Raw genomic sequence first — 17,572 nt, 5'->3', positions numbered from 1 at the left:
ACACTGCCAATAAATGTCGTGACGGTGTAAATGATAAGTCGAAAAATATAACTTGTTTTAAGTGCGGTACTAAAGGACATTACGCGCGGGACTGTAGTAAAGTGACGAATAATCAAAATACTGTGAGCAGTTCCACAAGAGTTGGATCAAGTTCATCGGTACTTCATGTTGGGAGTAACACACACGATAAATACTTCAAGGATGCTCGTTTGAATGGAAAACCAACGAAATGCTATGTAGATCTAGGAAGCAGCTGTGTGGCAATACGATCCGATGTTTTAANAAAAAAAAAAACTAAACGATCTAATGACTTTTATTGCTGGTGTTCTCAGATGGGCGGAATAGCCATTTATTTCCACTACCCACTCGCTGGTATTAAGTAATTTGGAATTGTTTACAACCCCTTTTCTTCAATATTGTTTCAGTGTTCGGCATCAATTTCTATCTGAACACGTAAGTTGCTACAACTATTTTTTACCTTCATTATTAATTATCTTGTGTTCAAAATGTTAATTGTACATTATTGAAAGGTTTTAGTTAAAAATTGTTAAACTGTATTACTGTTTCTTCTGTTTTGTGGCCTTTTCTATTTCCTCAATTGTCTCTTCAAATTACATAAAATATTTTATTTTGTACAAGTGTATTTGTTAACATTCAATAAATTTTTTTTACTATTTCACTTATTATTACTTTTACACTTTAAAATTCCCAAATTCTTATGTTAAGGTGAAAAATGGACAAGTAACAATGTATTTCCTTTTTTACAAAAGAGACAATGTCTTTTCTTTTATAAAAAAGGAAAATACATTCTTTCTTATCCATTTTTCACTTTAACTTATACATTACGAAAAACAATAAGTAACTAACAAATTTAAAGTGCGCGCCTTTTTTATTTAGAATTGACTACACCTGCCGGAGGGCGCGCAAATCGGCGCATTTCGAGTTGACCATCTATTACCCTTTGTAGATCTATTATCTATGGTTAAAACATTATTGAAACGCAAACCATAGATGTGAATGCGTGCACATTGTCATAAGTAGTTTTAAACTTTTATTGTTATTATTTAGAACTGAAAATGGTTAATTTAGGTGATACGTTTCCTAACTTTACAGTAAATACAACAGTAGGACCAATACATTTCCACGAATGGATTGGAGATTCGTAAGTAAATTACTTTTTTTTTATACTTACCGTTAACATGTTTTATTTTTATTAGATGGGTAGTACTATTTTCTCATCCTGCAGATTTTACACCTGTATGCACTACAGAACTTGCTAGATCAGCGAATCTCCATGACGAATTTCAGTGCAGAAATGTGAAATTAATAGCTGTTTCTTGTGATTCTGTAGAGGCACACAAACATTGGATCACCGACATAAACTTTGTAGGAAATATAAAAGAATTTCCTTTTCCAATTATTTCTGATGAAAAGCGAGAATTAGCGGTAATGTTGAACATGATTGATCCAGATGAAAAAGATTCAAAAGGAATGCCTTTAACTGCAAGAGCTGTTTTTGTAATTGACCCACTAAAAAAGTTACGGTTGTCTATTTTGTATCCTGCCAATGTTGGGAGAAATTTTAAGTATAAAGAAAAACGCTATTAATAATATTAAGTTTACATATAAACGTTTTTGTTTACAGAGAAATTTTAAGAGTAGTGGATGCACTTCAGTTATCCGACAAGCACAAAGTGGCTACACCTGCAGATTGGAAGGTAAAATATTTTCCAATTATTTTTTATTTATAATTATTAATTCATGGAATACTCTATAATATTAAGAACCTAATATACCAAAATTAATAGATATGATAGTATGATTTTATGTTACTATAAAGTTAGAGTAAAGCTTCCATATCACGGCTTTTATGAAAATGTAACTTTTTCTTGTTGGAAATGACTTGAAATGACCTAATCATGAAATAATCAGGAGGTGTTTTGTGCAGTTTTTATTGAATGTAAACATTTTTAGATTATACCTCACAGTTAACAGTCCATTTTGGCAGTTGCCATTAATGGTCAAACTCCTGTAGTACTACTTTTAGTTAGAAACGGTCTAGTTATAAGAAACTCAGATGAAAAAACAGGGGAAGGGTGTTTTAAACAATTCTCTTTCTAAATAAATATTTTACAGGTATTCACTTATGCGAATTTCTCAGTCACTTATAGATAACAGTGATTACTCAGCTGTTTCTGATTATGCTTATACAGTTTAAGTAGCATTCGCCTAAAAAGTAATATCTGCTCAACAGTCGTTTATACAATTTAATAGTTACAAATTGTGCCCATTCGAGGAAGGTACAGTATAAGTATGTATTATGGAGGGTAGAGGTAAGGAGTACTATCTCTGTAGTGAAGAAGTGTCCATCAAACTGCCTTAAATTAGGGTGACGCCACAGTATCAACAACAATTGCAAATAAACCGCCAAAAGTTATTAGAATAGGATAGAAAAATAAACGAGGACAATATTACTTTGTACAACGTAAATAGTTGAGATTCGGTTATCTGGACTGTCATTAACTATTCTAGTCACTAAAAATATTAAATTTTCTAACTCGGCATACTTCAACCCGTAACAACTGCTACTTTCATACCATTGCCTACGTTAGCGCCATTTTTGAGGGTTGTTGAACTTATTTGCTGATAGCTGGACACTTTTTCAACATTCTCCCCATAATATGTATGTAAAACAGGGAATGGGGTGCACCGTTGGAGCAGTGTCCCCCTTCTCCTATTTTATATACATCATAGATTATACCATATGTTCCTATATTGGGAACAATTTATATCTACTTTTTAACGAGTCGTAACTGTTATCAATGATTAGTGACTGAAATTCCCATAGGTTATATAGCTGTAAAATATTTTTTAGAAAGAAAAGAAAAGACCTCCCCCTGTTTTTTCATCTGAGTTTCTTATAAATAGATCTTTTCCAACTAAAAGCAGTACTGCAGGAGTTTACTGGCAACTGCAAAAATGAACTGTTTACTGTGAAGTGTAGTGAATAAAAACTACTCAAAAAAAATTTTCCTCGATTATCTCAGTTTGTCATGGTCAGGTCATTTTAAGCTATTCCCTACAAGAAAAAGTTACATTTTCGAAAAAGCTGTGATACGGATGTTTTACCAAAGTTAGGAAAACACGACGATCTAGTTAAAATTAATTCTACCCTTTAAATGCATTACTATTACTTTTTAAGTTGTGAACTGAGTTCATAATTCAACTAATTCATCTAAAATCATTCAAAAGCCAAAAATGAATTCTTAGTGGTTTTTCACTGTTTTAAGACTGAAACTATAGTTAAAAATATACAAGTCTCTAATAGCAAAGTCATTACCAGCTGTAGCAAAACTGTAACTGGTGCATCTTGGTATATTTTTATTTATCTAGATAAAGATAAAAAGGATATATTGTCTTAGGTTTATGATTTCGAGTGCCATGTGGAAGATTATATAACTCCAGGCAATTATTTCCAGTCAGGATCTTACAACACTATAACTTCATTGTTTTAAACGTTGATTCATGCCCGTTTGCACCGATGTAAATAAGTACTACTTAGCTTTAAGTAGTTCTTAAAAGACGAAATTGGTTTGCACCGCAAGTTAAGTCGCGCTTAAGAATCGAAACAGATGCTTAACTTTAAGCACAGGATGTTCCTGACTTAAGCATTGCTTAAGCCTATCGTAACAATTTCGGCAGTAGTTCGGCATTTTTCGCCGTAAGAAAATAACATCGTTATAGTAAAGAGGTTATTATCATGTTACTATTAAATAATAAAATAAACAATATAATAATTATTAAATTAAATTATCATTAAATGGAAGTTGGTGTGTATTATCATTTATGTTATTGTATTGCAATGTACGGATTATTTATATTCCAAGAGTAGTAATTAGTATCTGATGATATATTAGAAATTTGAAAATGTACACAATTTAACTGGAGTAGTGATAAGAACGCCAATAGCTAATCATTAGTAATGGAAGGTGAACTAATAATATACAATAATAGTACGTTTTATCAGTTTTTATTGAAAATAAACACTTTTAGATTACACTTAAGAGATCATTTTGGCAGTTGGCGTTAACAGTTAAACTCCTGTAGTACTGCTTTTACTTGGAAAAGGTTTGTTTATACGAAATTCAGAAGAAAATTGTCTACACTATACCAATTACAACTAAAAATTGTTTCTAACACCATATCACTAATATATATACAAACTAAAACACAACAAAACCTAACAAAACACAAATAACTACAAAAACAAAAACGTATAACAGCAGAAAAAGGCGGCAAACAACACTTCACGACAGCAGACGTTACTTAACGGACACAATAAATTTGAAACTTCTTGACCATTCTGCACAAAAAACCCTACAAATTACTAACTTTTACCGTTGTTGTCAAACCATCAACAACTAAGCACTACTTACTTAAGTTGCAGGTAGACAGCGTACGGTGCAAACGAATTGGAAGTTAAGTAAGACTTATGCTTAAGCAGTACTTTGTTAAGTCTGCCTTAGTAAAACGTCGGTGCAAACGGGCATCAGTGGTTCGAAGATTGTATTTTATTTCTATTTCAGCATAACCGTGAACAGACTTAGTCATTAAATTACGATCTATCTTCATTATGAATTTAAAAACCCCCATGTAGTTTCTCAAACATTTTTATCGAATTTTAACAATTATTCTCCAAACTGTGGTACTGAGCGAACGTGAGAGATATAGTACACTGTAGTAATATACATTTTCCTTTTGAAGTATCTGGTATTCCCCCACACAAATGCCCACATCTTGTTAGGTTTCTTAATTAATTAATTTTTTAACTAATGTAATTATAAAATGACAATTTTCCATCGAAAATAACACCGAGGTCCTTAAATAATTCAACTCGATTGACTTTTTTATTGGTAATTTTATTGTGGTATTCAATATTAAACGGGTTACTTTTATATGACAACCGTATATTTTTTAATATTCAGGATCATATTAATATTACACCGTTTAACTAAATTTATACGATCAGATTCCAACTTTTTACAATCTGCCATATTATCAAATACTGGAGTAACTTCGTTCTTAAAAGGAATAAAAAGAAATGGCCTGCTTTCCAATGTATGAGGTGAATTTGCTTTATGTGACAACACATGAGCAGAAGCACCCGGCCTTTTCATAGGTTTAAGCTTGATTCTTACTATCCTACTAGACTGTGGCAGGCAACCGCCCGTCAGATATCTTGTGTTTTAGGCATTCATATTATACATTAGGAAATTTTGGACGGTTACTAGGTTGTCATCGCGATGTTTAAAAATTATTCGCTTACTGACTTAGCAGTTATTGTTCTTTTACTTGAAGAAGAAGATGAGGAGATGAAGAAGAAAAGGAAAACAAGAAAAGCACCCTTCTGGTGGTTACTAACGAACGGAATGTGTTCTTATTATTATCATCATCAACCGTCACCAACAGACACCGCCACGTTAAAGTATTCTTTCCTACATATAGATAGGGAACTGAAGCGCAAAAAAACATATCGTTTCAACCTTCTGCCGCCTGGAACATCAGCTTTTTAAGTAATTGAGAGCATTTTTCTTATATAATATATGGACGAAATCGGAGACCGGTTAGTTTTGATGGTATAATTTACTTAAGGCCCCAGTCACTCGTTTTTAGACAAATGAGATTTTTTTTTATGTATACAAGGTAGAACTTGGACAAAAATTGACCGATGCATTTTCGATTTGGATGAAATTTTATTATTTGCGGGTTTTATATCGAAAAAAAAAAAGAGAATCGTGTTCAAGGATTTTTTTTTCAAAAATTTGGGAAATAGAAGTGATCGAAAATTTGAGAATTTGGTGATTTTTGGCTTTTCAAAAATTCATAACTCCGGCTGATAGGGTCGCTTAAAATACTACATATTTCGGGAAAAATACTAGCAGAAATTTGGGTTCATATTCCATTTTGTTGGATCGGCTAGGGTTCACTTACTTTTTATTCACGCACGGGAAAATGGCCTATGAATTTTTTCCGTTACTATTTTTCTCGGAACGTGGAGTATTTTAAGTAAATTATACCGTCAAAACTAAGTGGTTAGGCCGATATTTTATATTCCTCCCCATAACTTGAAATTTGTTATTTTAAATGGAGCACCCTGTATATTATAATGATTTTAATTTCTACTTAGACTGTAGGTAGACTTTTACGAGGCTTTCCTACTTCTAAAATTTACCGTTTTGGAGATATTCATTTTTTGTAAAAAGGTTGCACGCAGCAGTAGGAAGCGACTACTACATTACAATAAGAAAGCAAGAAACGATATTCTCAAGGCAGATAGCTATACCTTCAGACTTCCCGTTCTTTTCCTCGAGCATGTCAAATTGAAACCTTGAATTATTGTACGCATTGAATAAATTACATTTTAATCTAATTACGTGATTTATTCATTTATGTGTTTGTTTTGTATTTAGTGGTGACCGTGACAGGTCACATAGTGATCAGATACATAGTGGGTGTTCGCGCTACGATAGTGTTTATATTGTGGAATTTTTACACACTTTAACGACGTTATTTATTGGCTTCTGTTATAATAACGTTTCGTGGTTTTGAATCAAGTTAAAAATGGTTACCGAGTTAGAGAAAAAATGAAAAAATAGTTTGTATGTAGAGTATCGTTTACGCGTGTTCTCAACGATCTTGACGCGCTTTTGAAAACAAACCCCAAGCAAGCAACATGTAACAGTTTCGTATGGGATGCTGGAATCAAAATTTGAAGAAAGAAAAATTATAGATTTTGCAATGTACAAGGCTTATCTGGAAATCGCTGAAGTAGACGACTAACTGAAAGAAGTTAAATCTGCTGATGACTACAAAAGAAAGTTCCTTGGGTTGCGCTTTCAATATGACCGACCTATGGAAACATCAAGCCGATCCACGTTGAAATAGACCAGGATTCACAGGGTGATAGACGTTCGGTAGTAAGTGAAGTCGATGTCACAGGTAGGCGTAATATTAAATTAACAAAAATAGAGTTTAAATGGTTCGGTGGCGGTATTAAACATTGTTTACCGTTTTGGGCACAATTCAAGAAGATACATGAAGATGCGGACATCGATAGTTACGATAAAATCCAGTATCTAATTCAAGCGACGGTAGAAGGAAGTCAAGCGAGGCAACTTGTGGAAAGTTTTTCGGCGATTGACAAAAACTACGCGAAAATCGCTGAAAGTGTACAGTCGTGTTTTTGTCGGGAAGATTTGCAAATAGTCTATGTGCGCGAGTTGGTAAAGCATATTTTACATAATTGTAATATACTGATCATATTCTTTTTTATTTTCTTCATTATGTTTTTAGGTTACATCTATTGGTATTCATTGAGTATCATAGATAGCATGTCTTAACTATAGATGGTGTACATAGTATACTCCTATATTGCTAGTCGGGGTCTAGAAAGAGATGACGACCCAACAGTGCAGACATATATGCGTCTGTCTCTCTAGTAACTACTTCGAGTAGTACGCGCATGCTCGACAATTGAACATGCCTATATAAGCGTGCATCATTTACCCCACCAGACTCGTGACGATTGCGCACAACGGGTTGAGTAATGTAAAAAGAGACAGAAGTAGTCGTTTGTTGTCTCACTTACTCTGTGACACTTCTATTTACAGGAACTAGCAACATAGGAGTATTATATATATGCATTATATCTCCTTTTTTTTTAATGTTCTAAAACTTAAGTTATTATAAATTCAGTTTGTTAGGCGGTTTAACTATTCTTCCTGATCTGGTTGTTTTCTGTGAATATATGGTTGTTTGATTGCCTTTGAATGATTGCGTTGGAGTAGAATCTGTGTTGAGTCTAGGTCTTGGTAAGCTGTGGTTTCCCATGTTGTACATCTGGAATATTTGGAACCATGACTCTATTTAGACCAGGCAGCGAAGCTTGTGTTTTGTGTAGTGAGTTTTTTCTGAATTGCCGATCATCCTTCATTTGTACTTTGAAAGATCTACGGTTTTCGGATTGTCTTGCTGTTATTTTATCTCCCCTTCAGTTTCTATGTGTAACTTTAATCCGTATTTAATCTTCTACCTGTAAGTTTTCAGGTTGCGTTCTTTTATGTCTTTCTTAGTTGCTGTAATCTCTGCAACATTCATAATGATCTTTGATTTTAGATTTACATCACTTGTTGGTAACAGCGGTTTTGTTATTCGACTATACAGTCTTTGGTTTAGGGATTAGTATATTATCTCTGGTTGCAATCTCTACTTAATGTATCTGTTTATCCAAGTGAGTAGTGCTAATTGGTAATCAGTCTTATCTGACGCACACTTCTTCAGAAATTTTAGCTAGTTCAGTACAGCTTTGTCTGCTAAGCTATTTCCCTGTGAATGGTAAGGGCTTGGAAGTTCGGTGAGTGATCCCAAGAGTTTTCAAACTCTTTAAATTCTTCGCTAACGTACTGGGTTGTGTTGTCGCTCTTGAGGACTTTTGGAACCCCATGTGTTCCGAACCAATCTTTTGGTTCTTCAGTTTTTTAAAATCCACGTTGTTGGAGTAGTGTCCGTTATTACTAGGTATGGGTCGTCATTGAAGAGAAATATATCACTCGCTATAATTTGCCATTGTAGTGTAGGTATTTTCTTGTTGATAACTTTTTCACATATTTCACAGTTTGTAACCATATCGAGTATATCTTTATGTCGACCTTTCCAATAAAGTAATTGTCTGGCCCTTTCCAAATAGCTTTGTATTCCAAAGTGTCCAATGTGTATACACTTTAGCATTTTAGGTACCAATACTTTTGGAACAATTGTTTTGTCTCTTTTAATATTAATTTTTCATAATACGCTAATTCTTCACAAATATTGTAGTAATGTTTAATCTCTGGTGGGAGATCTTTACTTTCTTTTGGGAAACCTTTCAATTTGTACTTACTTTATTAACAACTGGAGCTCAAGCACTTGCTGATGATTGAGTTAGTTTTTCTTTGCTGACTTTTGACATACTTAATGTAATCATAACATTAAGTTTTTTGTCCTGTTCTTGATAATTGGAATGATTGTAATCTCTACTTAATGTATCTGCGAATGGTATATATGAGAGGTAGATTAAAAACGATGACAATTGTTTTGTAACAACTCTTTTATTAAAGTATAATTTCATCTGGATTACAAACTGTGAAACAGCCGTTTCTAACTTCTTAAAAAGTGTGAAGATTGGAAAAAACTTTGGCGGTTGTTGTAGAACAAACAGAATAGCTCAAAGTCAGTCCCTGAAGAAGGTAACTTTGTTACCGAAAAGTACTTCGAACAACTACAGTGTCGTGTTTTGGCGTTGGGGTTTTGAGCTATTCTGTTTGTTCTTAAAAAGTTCTCAAGGGCTCCTTTGTTTACATAAAGAAAACGTAACATATAACTTAAGCATATAACAGTCAACACTATAATGATAAACTAATTATTTAGTATATTGGCCCTGGAATAAATTCCTTCTTTCATATAGGGTGTGTCCCATATACAAGGTCCTCTAGCATTCGGACGCTGACATATATCTGTACGTTTTACATATTTTACTAACGGTGAATACGGCGCTATGTTAAACATTATTCTTCGTAACCTTGCTGGGTCTGATTCGATATTCTTCTTAAATATCGAGTCCAGTGGTTTGTGGTCCGTCTTAATTGTTAAATTTTTGCGTATGCTATTGGCTATTGATACTGTCACTGGCGCATTAACGTCGTACAATCCTAGTACTGGTGCTGTGATTAACACCTGTTTGATCTTTTGCAATGCTGTTTGTTGTTAATGGTTCCATAAAAAGGGTACGTCTTTTTTTCAGTATAACTCTAAGCGGGTCGGTTAATTGTGACATGTATGAACTTATTCAAATATGTTACAAATCCCAACAACCTTCGTTTGTTTCATGGGACTTAATACACTTAATGGCGACAACTTTTCCCGAATCTACATATAATCCTTTACCCGATATCATATGCCCAAGAATTTTAATTTTTTCAGTTTGGAATATGCATTTTTCCTTGTTGAGTTTTAATGCAGTCTTCCGTATTACCTCTATAACTTTGTTAGTGATTCTTGGAGTTTTTCGACTGTTCTGGCATGGATGAATCCTTTGTTCATGGCTACTTCTACGTTTTCTATGTCTGATATTATACCCTGGAACACTTTCGGCGCAGATGCTACTCCAAAGGGTAACCTCTTGCATGCGTACCTACCCCAAGGTGTTGCGAACGTTATATAGCCTTGTGTTCTTTTTGACATCTTTATTTACCAGAATCCTCTCCTTAGATCTAATAAGGAAAACACAGTTGACTCTTGTATAGTTGCTGCTATTTCTTCTGTGAGTGGATATTGTCTTCTTCTAATGTTTTTGTTAACTTTTGATGAATCCAGGCATATTCTATTTCCATTTTGGTTTTTACTATTACCATTGAGTTCACTGCGGGTGTTAGTTTATAACTTAACCATTCTGTCTAGTACTTTTTTAACTGCGATTCAGACTGAATAAGGAACCTTTCTTGCTGGTCTTATTTCTAGTTTCAGATTATCTATTAGATGTATGTTGTACTCGTAATTTTTTAAACAACCTAAACCCCTAAATATGTCATCTGCTTGATCAATTTGTAGGGTACTTACTTTTTGTATTTTCTTCGCATGACTTTCTGCCTAACACTGGGTACACATTTTCCTTTACAACTTTATAACTGACTAGCCATTTTTTATTATACAGCTCAGCTTAGCTTTTTTCAATACTACTATTTCATCACCTGAATAAGTAACTAGTCTGTTGGTAGTAGTTTGCTCTAATTTACCGTTTACTTTGTTAATCACTTTCAGAGGTAGTATATTGCACTGTGATCCTGTATCTAGTTTCACTGATACTATACGATATCTATTTTTACTGATTCAATCCAATCCGCTCCTTCCTTTGAACAGATTTATGGAGATGACAATAGTCACGGGTCTTCCTTATCGACCGGTGATCAAGCATAATAGTACGACAAAAATTAGATCAGTTTTCGTTACATCTGTACGTGAAAAGGACAAACCGGTAGTCTTCAAAAACGCCTTACATTTTGATTTTCTGTTTGAACACGTCTACCGTTTGACATTGCCACTTAATATTTTTTGAAAGGAAAACTTAAAATCGTCTATTAAAACCAGTTTTTTACCCCTTTCGCTAAACACAGAAACACCCGAACTCATTGTTGTTCAGTAGATAGGCAGTATGTTTGTTGTTGCAAAAGCAATAAGGGATGCACTACTAATGACTTTGTTTTGCTATAAACTATCTCCAGGGTGGCAAACAACAAACAAGCTCATTACTAAGCGCAACCAGTAAGAATTAAGTACGAAACCGGTCTTTCAAAATCATCATGTTTTTTTTACTACCCTTTGTTATTAGAATCTGTTAAGAATCCTTGCGGGAGACAGTTTACCATATCGCAAAAGCTGGTACTGCTTTCGCACATTAAGTGAAGTAATTTTCCCGGGAGACAGTTTACCATTCATTAAGTTTACCTGAACATTTCGGGAGACAGTTTAACCAACACCGGCAGAATATTGTAATAATCCCACTGCCGATAAAGGAGTGACAGTAACAAAAAGATCGATTTTTTTCGTTCACTTAATATATGTTTGATGTGATTGGATACACATGTCCTGCAAGTCTGGTACTGAAGTTGTTATTGCAGCAAACCAAGATGGATAGGAGCCTGGTGTAGGTTTACATACGTTCTGTGGTGCGAGTAAAAATGCATATTATTCGGTGGTCCTCTTGAGAATAATCAGAGGTTATCAAGTGATCGTTAATATACTGGGTGCTCCACTGAGAAATTTGACAATTCATAGACTTGAATTATCGGATTATTGGAGCCCGCTTGTACTCCAATATAATAGAAAATTTCTTTTCTACTACTGTTCTCAAAAATTATTTGAATTTGAGTTTAATGTTAATAATAAAAAATATATAACACCGAATAATTATTTCTGTTTGTAACTATGTTTTGGTCGGCTATGTGTTCGAAGAATCGGCATCCCTTTCAACTTCGAGTTGGCCCGACCAGTGACGATTGTAAGGCACGGTGCACCTTTTGTAATGAAGGGCCGCCTTTCGTAGGCGCTTTTTGCACGTGTTTTTGTTTTGCTCAGTATTGATTTTATTTTCGAATTTATACGTTCGGAAGAGCGATTGAACACTCTCGTTTTGCCTTTCCGACTAGTCACATCTCTATATTAATTTTCTTTGTTAATTCGTGTTTTAGAATTTTTTGTTATATTAATGCTGTTAATTACACTGTCGAAACCTACTCAAACAGTGAATTCTCTATTACATTCACCACCTATAGGAAGAGGCAATTTTCGCTAATATCTACGGATATTCAACTCTGTCTTGTACATAAAAAGTGGTCCTTCGAGCCGGATCTAAATATTCCAGAAACTCTGAGCTTTAAATCCATGTTTTTCCAACAAAAGCATCAAGCTTCAATCACATAATTCTGAAACAGCTTCACATAGATCAAACTACGAAGTAGTACATTCATTCTACAAAGAAGTGCGTGTGCACAGAAGTCTGTGTTCCAACGCGTTGCAACGTTAGTGTTTCAGTCTTTGTTTTTCTTTTTGAGTGTGCTGTGCAATAACCGAAAATTTTCCTGTTACTTAAGGTAAGACTAGACATAACACTGTGCAAAGGAAACGCGCGTTATACGTACACCAGAAAAATGTTCCAAAGAGACGATTGTGCTAATAAGTTTTCTGTCAATTAGTGGCGAAATTGTGTCTTTACTTTGGAACATTTTCTTTAACAACTTTCACTTAAATAAGACGAGTCGTAGACAAAATTTTTGTAGAGGGTGACAAGTATATGACGTATTGTTATACCTCATTTGAGATAAATTGTTTGCTATCACGTACTAACCAATTTAGTATACGTCACAAATTTAGTTTCGAATATTTGTATAGGTTTAGTAAGTAACTCATTGATTTTAAATGCGATTATATTTTCATGATGTATTTCTAACAGTGCTGTTTTTTTTTGTAGTATTGTAGTATCTTCTTATTTTTATATTAAGTTCTTGAATTTATTCTAAAAGTTGTTAGAATCTATTTTATAAACTTAATTATAATTTTCTTTTTGTCACTGATTATATTTGATCAAGGAATGCGGCATTTAAAAAGGTAAAATATCTAGACTCATTAACTGGTACAATTCTACTGTAGTTACAGAAATTGATCATTTAGAATTCGAAGTTCTAAAAGAAAGTTTGATCTAAGATTTTACGAAATACGAGAGTGTTCAAACCAAACTCGAAAAAAAAAAAATAGACCCCTCTCACAAAGATAAGGTGGAAGATCGATATTACTCTTATGTCGCTAAGTTGAAAGGAAGGGTTGCTTCTCCTGCAGTTGGTGGTTAAGAAGGCAATAATAAGATTGGTATAACTACTGCACCTGTCATGGGGTGTCTTTGGGGGTAGCAAACAGGGCAACCGCCTGGGGCCTCGCTCTTGCAGGGGCCTCGCACACTCGCGCAACAATCTAATTAGAAAAATATTAGGTAGTAATAGTTAATAGTCTTAAAAGAAACCGCAAATTTGCTATTTTTGTCTTTATCAATTTTTTTGAATTTTCGATAAACAATTTTAAAACTGTAAACTTATTTATGAATCACTTTGCATTTTTCAAGTATCATCATTAAAACTAATTCCACAAAGACGAGGGCCTCGCAAAAATTTACCTGCCCGAAAACTTTCAATGACTAAGGCTGCCCATGGCATCTGTTATAAGTCAAGTGTCGGGCTCAAATGTTAATTTTCCTCAGTTAAATATTCACTCGTTCAATCGCGAAAACCAAATAGAACGCCTTTCATCGATTGTTCTTTACTCTAATAGTCGATAATGAGTCTCTAATGGAAGTTGAAAAATGAATTTATCTAAAGTAATATTTAAAAGATGGATTATTTAATTGACACTACAACTAACTAATGAAAATTTAAGCATTAAAGCACTAAATACCCTAAAACAACGATCCGACAGTCAACTGCCAATTATATTTGCAAATGTCAAAAATCTAATCGAAATCCCCAGTCTTAACAAAGTCACTGCACAATCCGCTAGAAAGTTTATTCTAAGAATCAAACAAAATATTGACGCATTAAAGAATCAGAGCATTCCAGTAGATCAGTGGGATATAATGTTAATATACATTTTCTCTCATAAATTAGATTATGGAACCAGATATATATGTCTGAAAGAGATAGTCAAATGGCTAACTCACAGTCCCCGGAATTTCTCAAGCTGGTAGATCTCCTAAATTTTTTTGAAAAGCGCTGTTCTATGTTAGAAGACCATGTTGGATCTTCTACTATTAAAACTTAATCCAAAGTTACTTTTCCTTAAACTTCAAGATAACACCTTACAATAGGTCACCAAGATACCAGTCCCCTGAGTTCAAACGCCATAATCACCATCCCAGCCCAAATGAAAGTCATGTTAATAACCGTTTACGGAATGGACCTCAATGCGGTGTAAACAATTCTCCTCATAATTTTTCTAACACTATTTTTCAGTTGTGCAAACTCGCTGGTCGCAGAATTTACACCTGTGTACAATTTCGAAAACTATCATTAAATGAAAAAACTGTTTTAGGATTTAAACATCATGTAAAGTACTGCACTTCCACTCGTTCTTCTCAATGAAATTTGACGAGATCAACCTTTGAATCAACGAGCGCGGCACGTGTCATGGTCGATTCAGGCAGTACCATTTCGATAGTCACGGATTCACTTTTACAACAACCCAATATTACATCTATAGGGTTGTTCGGAAAGTCATTTCGTTTTTTTTTTGTGGAAATGAAAGACAGTTTTCGTATAATAAACAAATACTTTATTAAATTATATATTGACCGTTCTGGTCCAAAACCTTTTGCCATCTTTCTGGTAGTAGCATAATTCCACGCTCATAAAATTTTTGGTCTTTGCTGGCAAAAAACTGATCGAGGAGGTTTTTGACCTCCTCATTTGAGGTGAAGGTTTTACCGTCTAAAAAATTTTGGAGTGACCGGAACAAATAATAATCCGATGGTGCCAGGTCTGGAGAATATGATGGGTGTAGCATTGTATCCCATTCAAGCTGTAAAAGCTTTTGGCGAGTGACCAAACTTGTGTGAGGTCTCGCGTTGTCTTGGTGAAACACTACACCTTTCCTGTTGATTAGTGCTGACCTTTTCTGTTGAAGTGCATCATTCAGTTTGTCCAGCTGATGATGATGACCATACACATCAGTTAATTTCTTTCTGGCTTGAACAGCATTTTTACCCTTTCTGTAGTAAAACAGTAAGATATGTCGAAAATGCTGCTTATCGCTCTCCATATTTAAAAGGGCACCAACCAAAAACTACTGCGTAGAATTAATTGGAATTTTTCACACACAAGCCTTGCTATATGAGCTCTCAAAGCATATAAAAATTATACGGCTTAAATGTGAAGTTGGGTGCAAAAGAATATAATTAAATCCTCTGTCGGGAAAAAACGAAATGACTTTCCGAACAACCCGATACATTTTTACAATATGTTGACCACAATGACAATTTCTGGAATTCCATATTTGAACGGTTTTTAAGCTTTAGTAAATTGCAATGAACATTGGCATTTATGTGGAGATTTATTAATCATAGCACTCCTAACACTAAAAAATTAATTGGACCCCTTTCTATCAATGAATTAAAATCCTCAGAACTCTATCATAAAAACTATTCAGTCCTATAATTTTACAAAACACCTTCACCAGATGAAATTGGGATCAAGAAAAGAACATATTAGATTGGGGTATGCAGGTACTCAATCCGTTTCCTCAAAATTACGTCTCAGGTATTGACCATAGAATGGCGTGAGAGAAATAAAAAAAATATGCAGTCAGTCAGAACAAATGGAAACTCAGAATTCGCCAATAGATCGTGGCCGATCAGTTCCAGTAGTTCCATTTTCCATATCCGAGGTGAATTTTGGGAGCCCCTATTTGGAAAAATCGTCAAATTTATGTGTGTTTGGCAACTAAGGCCATACACATAGAGTTAGTGTAGCATCTCTACTCAAGAATTTTTTCGTTAAAACGGTTTATTGCCCAACGAGGGAACCCGTAACATCATGATTTTTTTAGGAGCTAGTAATTACCTTAAAGAGTTTTACATAATGCTAAAGTCTACCTCAATCGCCAAACTGGGATGGACTTTGGGAGGCAGCTATTAAAAGCACGAAATATCACCTGAAACGGATAGTTGAAGACAAACATTTCACATTTGAAGAGTTATACACTATTTTAACTCAAGTTGAAGCTGTATTAAACTCAAGACCGCTACAGCCTATATCTTCCGACCCATCTGATCTATCTTGTTTAACTCTCCACAACACTTTCTCATAGGGACCTCACTGACCTCTTACCCTGAACCAGATCTCTCAGATACTTCTGAAAACAGATTAGATAGATGTGTACTAAGGGACAACAATAGTTTTGATCTAGATCATCAAAAGAGTGTGTAAACCTCCCTAAATCATTGCCCAAAATGGTTGTTAATTTTTTCTAGCTTTAAGATAAATGACACTGTTATCCTAAAGGAAGAGAACGCTAGACCTTTACAATGGTCAGTGGCCAGAGCTTTTGAACTCATACCTGGAAAAGATGGCAATGTAGGAGTATGAAGGTCAAAAGGGCATTCTAACAAGAAACGTGACCAAATTGTGTTCCTTGCCATCTTGAAGCTTTCTTTTCAAATAACTATAATTGTCCAAGTTTTTGTCTTTTCGTTAGTGTAAAGTTTATATTAATTATTTTCTAGTTCAGTTTTCACGTTTACTTTTAGATATTAAATATTCAAATGTATGACGTGTGTTCTGATGCTTTACTATGTTAAAGTTAGAACCTTTAAGGCGGGAATTATATTCCAAAATGATTTGAATTCGAGTTTAATGTTAAAAAATATATAACGCCGAATAATTATTTCTGGTTGTAACTATTTTTTTAGTCGGCTATGTGTTCGAGGAACCGGCATCCTTTCAAGTTTGAGTTGGCCTGATCAATGACAATTGTAAGGCCCGGTGCAGCTTTTTTGGTAAAAGAGCCGCCTTTCGTACGGGCTTTTTGCACGTGTTTTTCTTTTCAAATAGATATATACTTTCGTTTTGCCTTTCCGACTAGCCACATCTCTATATTATTTTCTTTGTTAATTTCTTAGTGTTAATCTGCGTTTTAGAATTTTTTGTTATATTAATGTTGTTAATCCCTGGATCCCTACGATTGTAGGATTAATAGAAGAAAGGCGGAAATACAAAAACAGAATAGACGAAGGTCAAAAAAATATAAGGCTAGAAAGTGGGATACATTTAGGAAATGTAGGACAGCTAAAGAACAGTTGATTGATATGAGGTGTAAAGAAGTAGAAGAAAAGTTTGAAGTAGGTAAAATGGACGACGCTTATAATATAATTAAAAGAAATTTTAGAGAAATAGGGTACAGTAGTAGAAACGAGGTAGGGTTAATTTGGTAGAAAATGAGG

At 34.3% G+C, this 17,572-nt stretch overlaps 1 protein-coding gene across 2 annotated transcripts in view; it reads left to right on the top strand.

Moving 5' to 3' along the window:
* The first annotated feature begins 994 nt into the window (after positions 1–994).
* The window catches only part of LOC108740239 (peroxiredoxin-6), a 17,245-nt gene continuing 667 nt past the window's right edge, over positions 995–17,572 (top strand). Inside the window, exons 1-4 of one of the 2 annotated variants that reach the window (XM_018474490.2) lie at positions 995–1,162; positions 1,218–1,586; positions 1,646–1,718; positions 5,359–9,282. In XM_018474490.2, coding sequence (XP_018329992.1) covers positions 1,077–1,162; positions 1,218–1,586; positions 1,646–1,718; positions 5,359–5,376 — 546 coding nt within the window. In that variant the 5' untranslated portion in view covers positions 995–1,076 and the 3' untranslated portion in view covers positions 5,377–9,282. Of the gene's footprint in view, positions 1,163–1,217; positions 1,587–1,645; positions 1,719–5,358; positions 9,283–17,572 lie in introns of those variants that run through there. The other variant, XM_018474489.2, reaches the window with a different exon arrangement.

Source organism: Agrilus planipennis, unplaced genomic scaffold (assembly GCF_000699045.2).
Source record: "Agrilus planipennis isolate EAB-ADULT unplaced genomic scaffold, Apla_2.0 scaffold231, whole genome shotgun sequence".
Classification (NCBI taxonomy): Eukaryota; Metazoa; Arthropoda; class Insecta; order Coleoptera; family Buprestidae; genus Agrilus; species Agrilus planipennis.
This window is presented reverse-complemented; position numbering and strand designations above follow the sequence as displayed.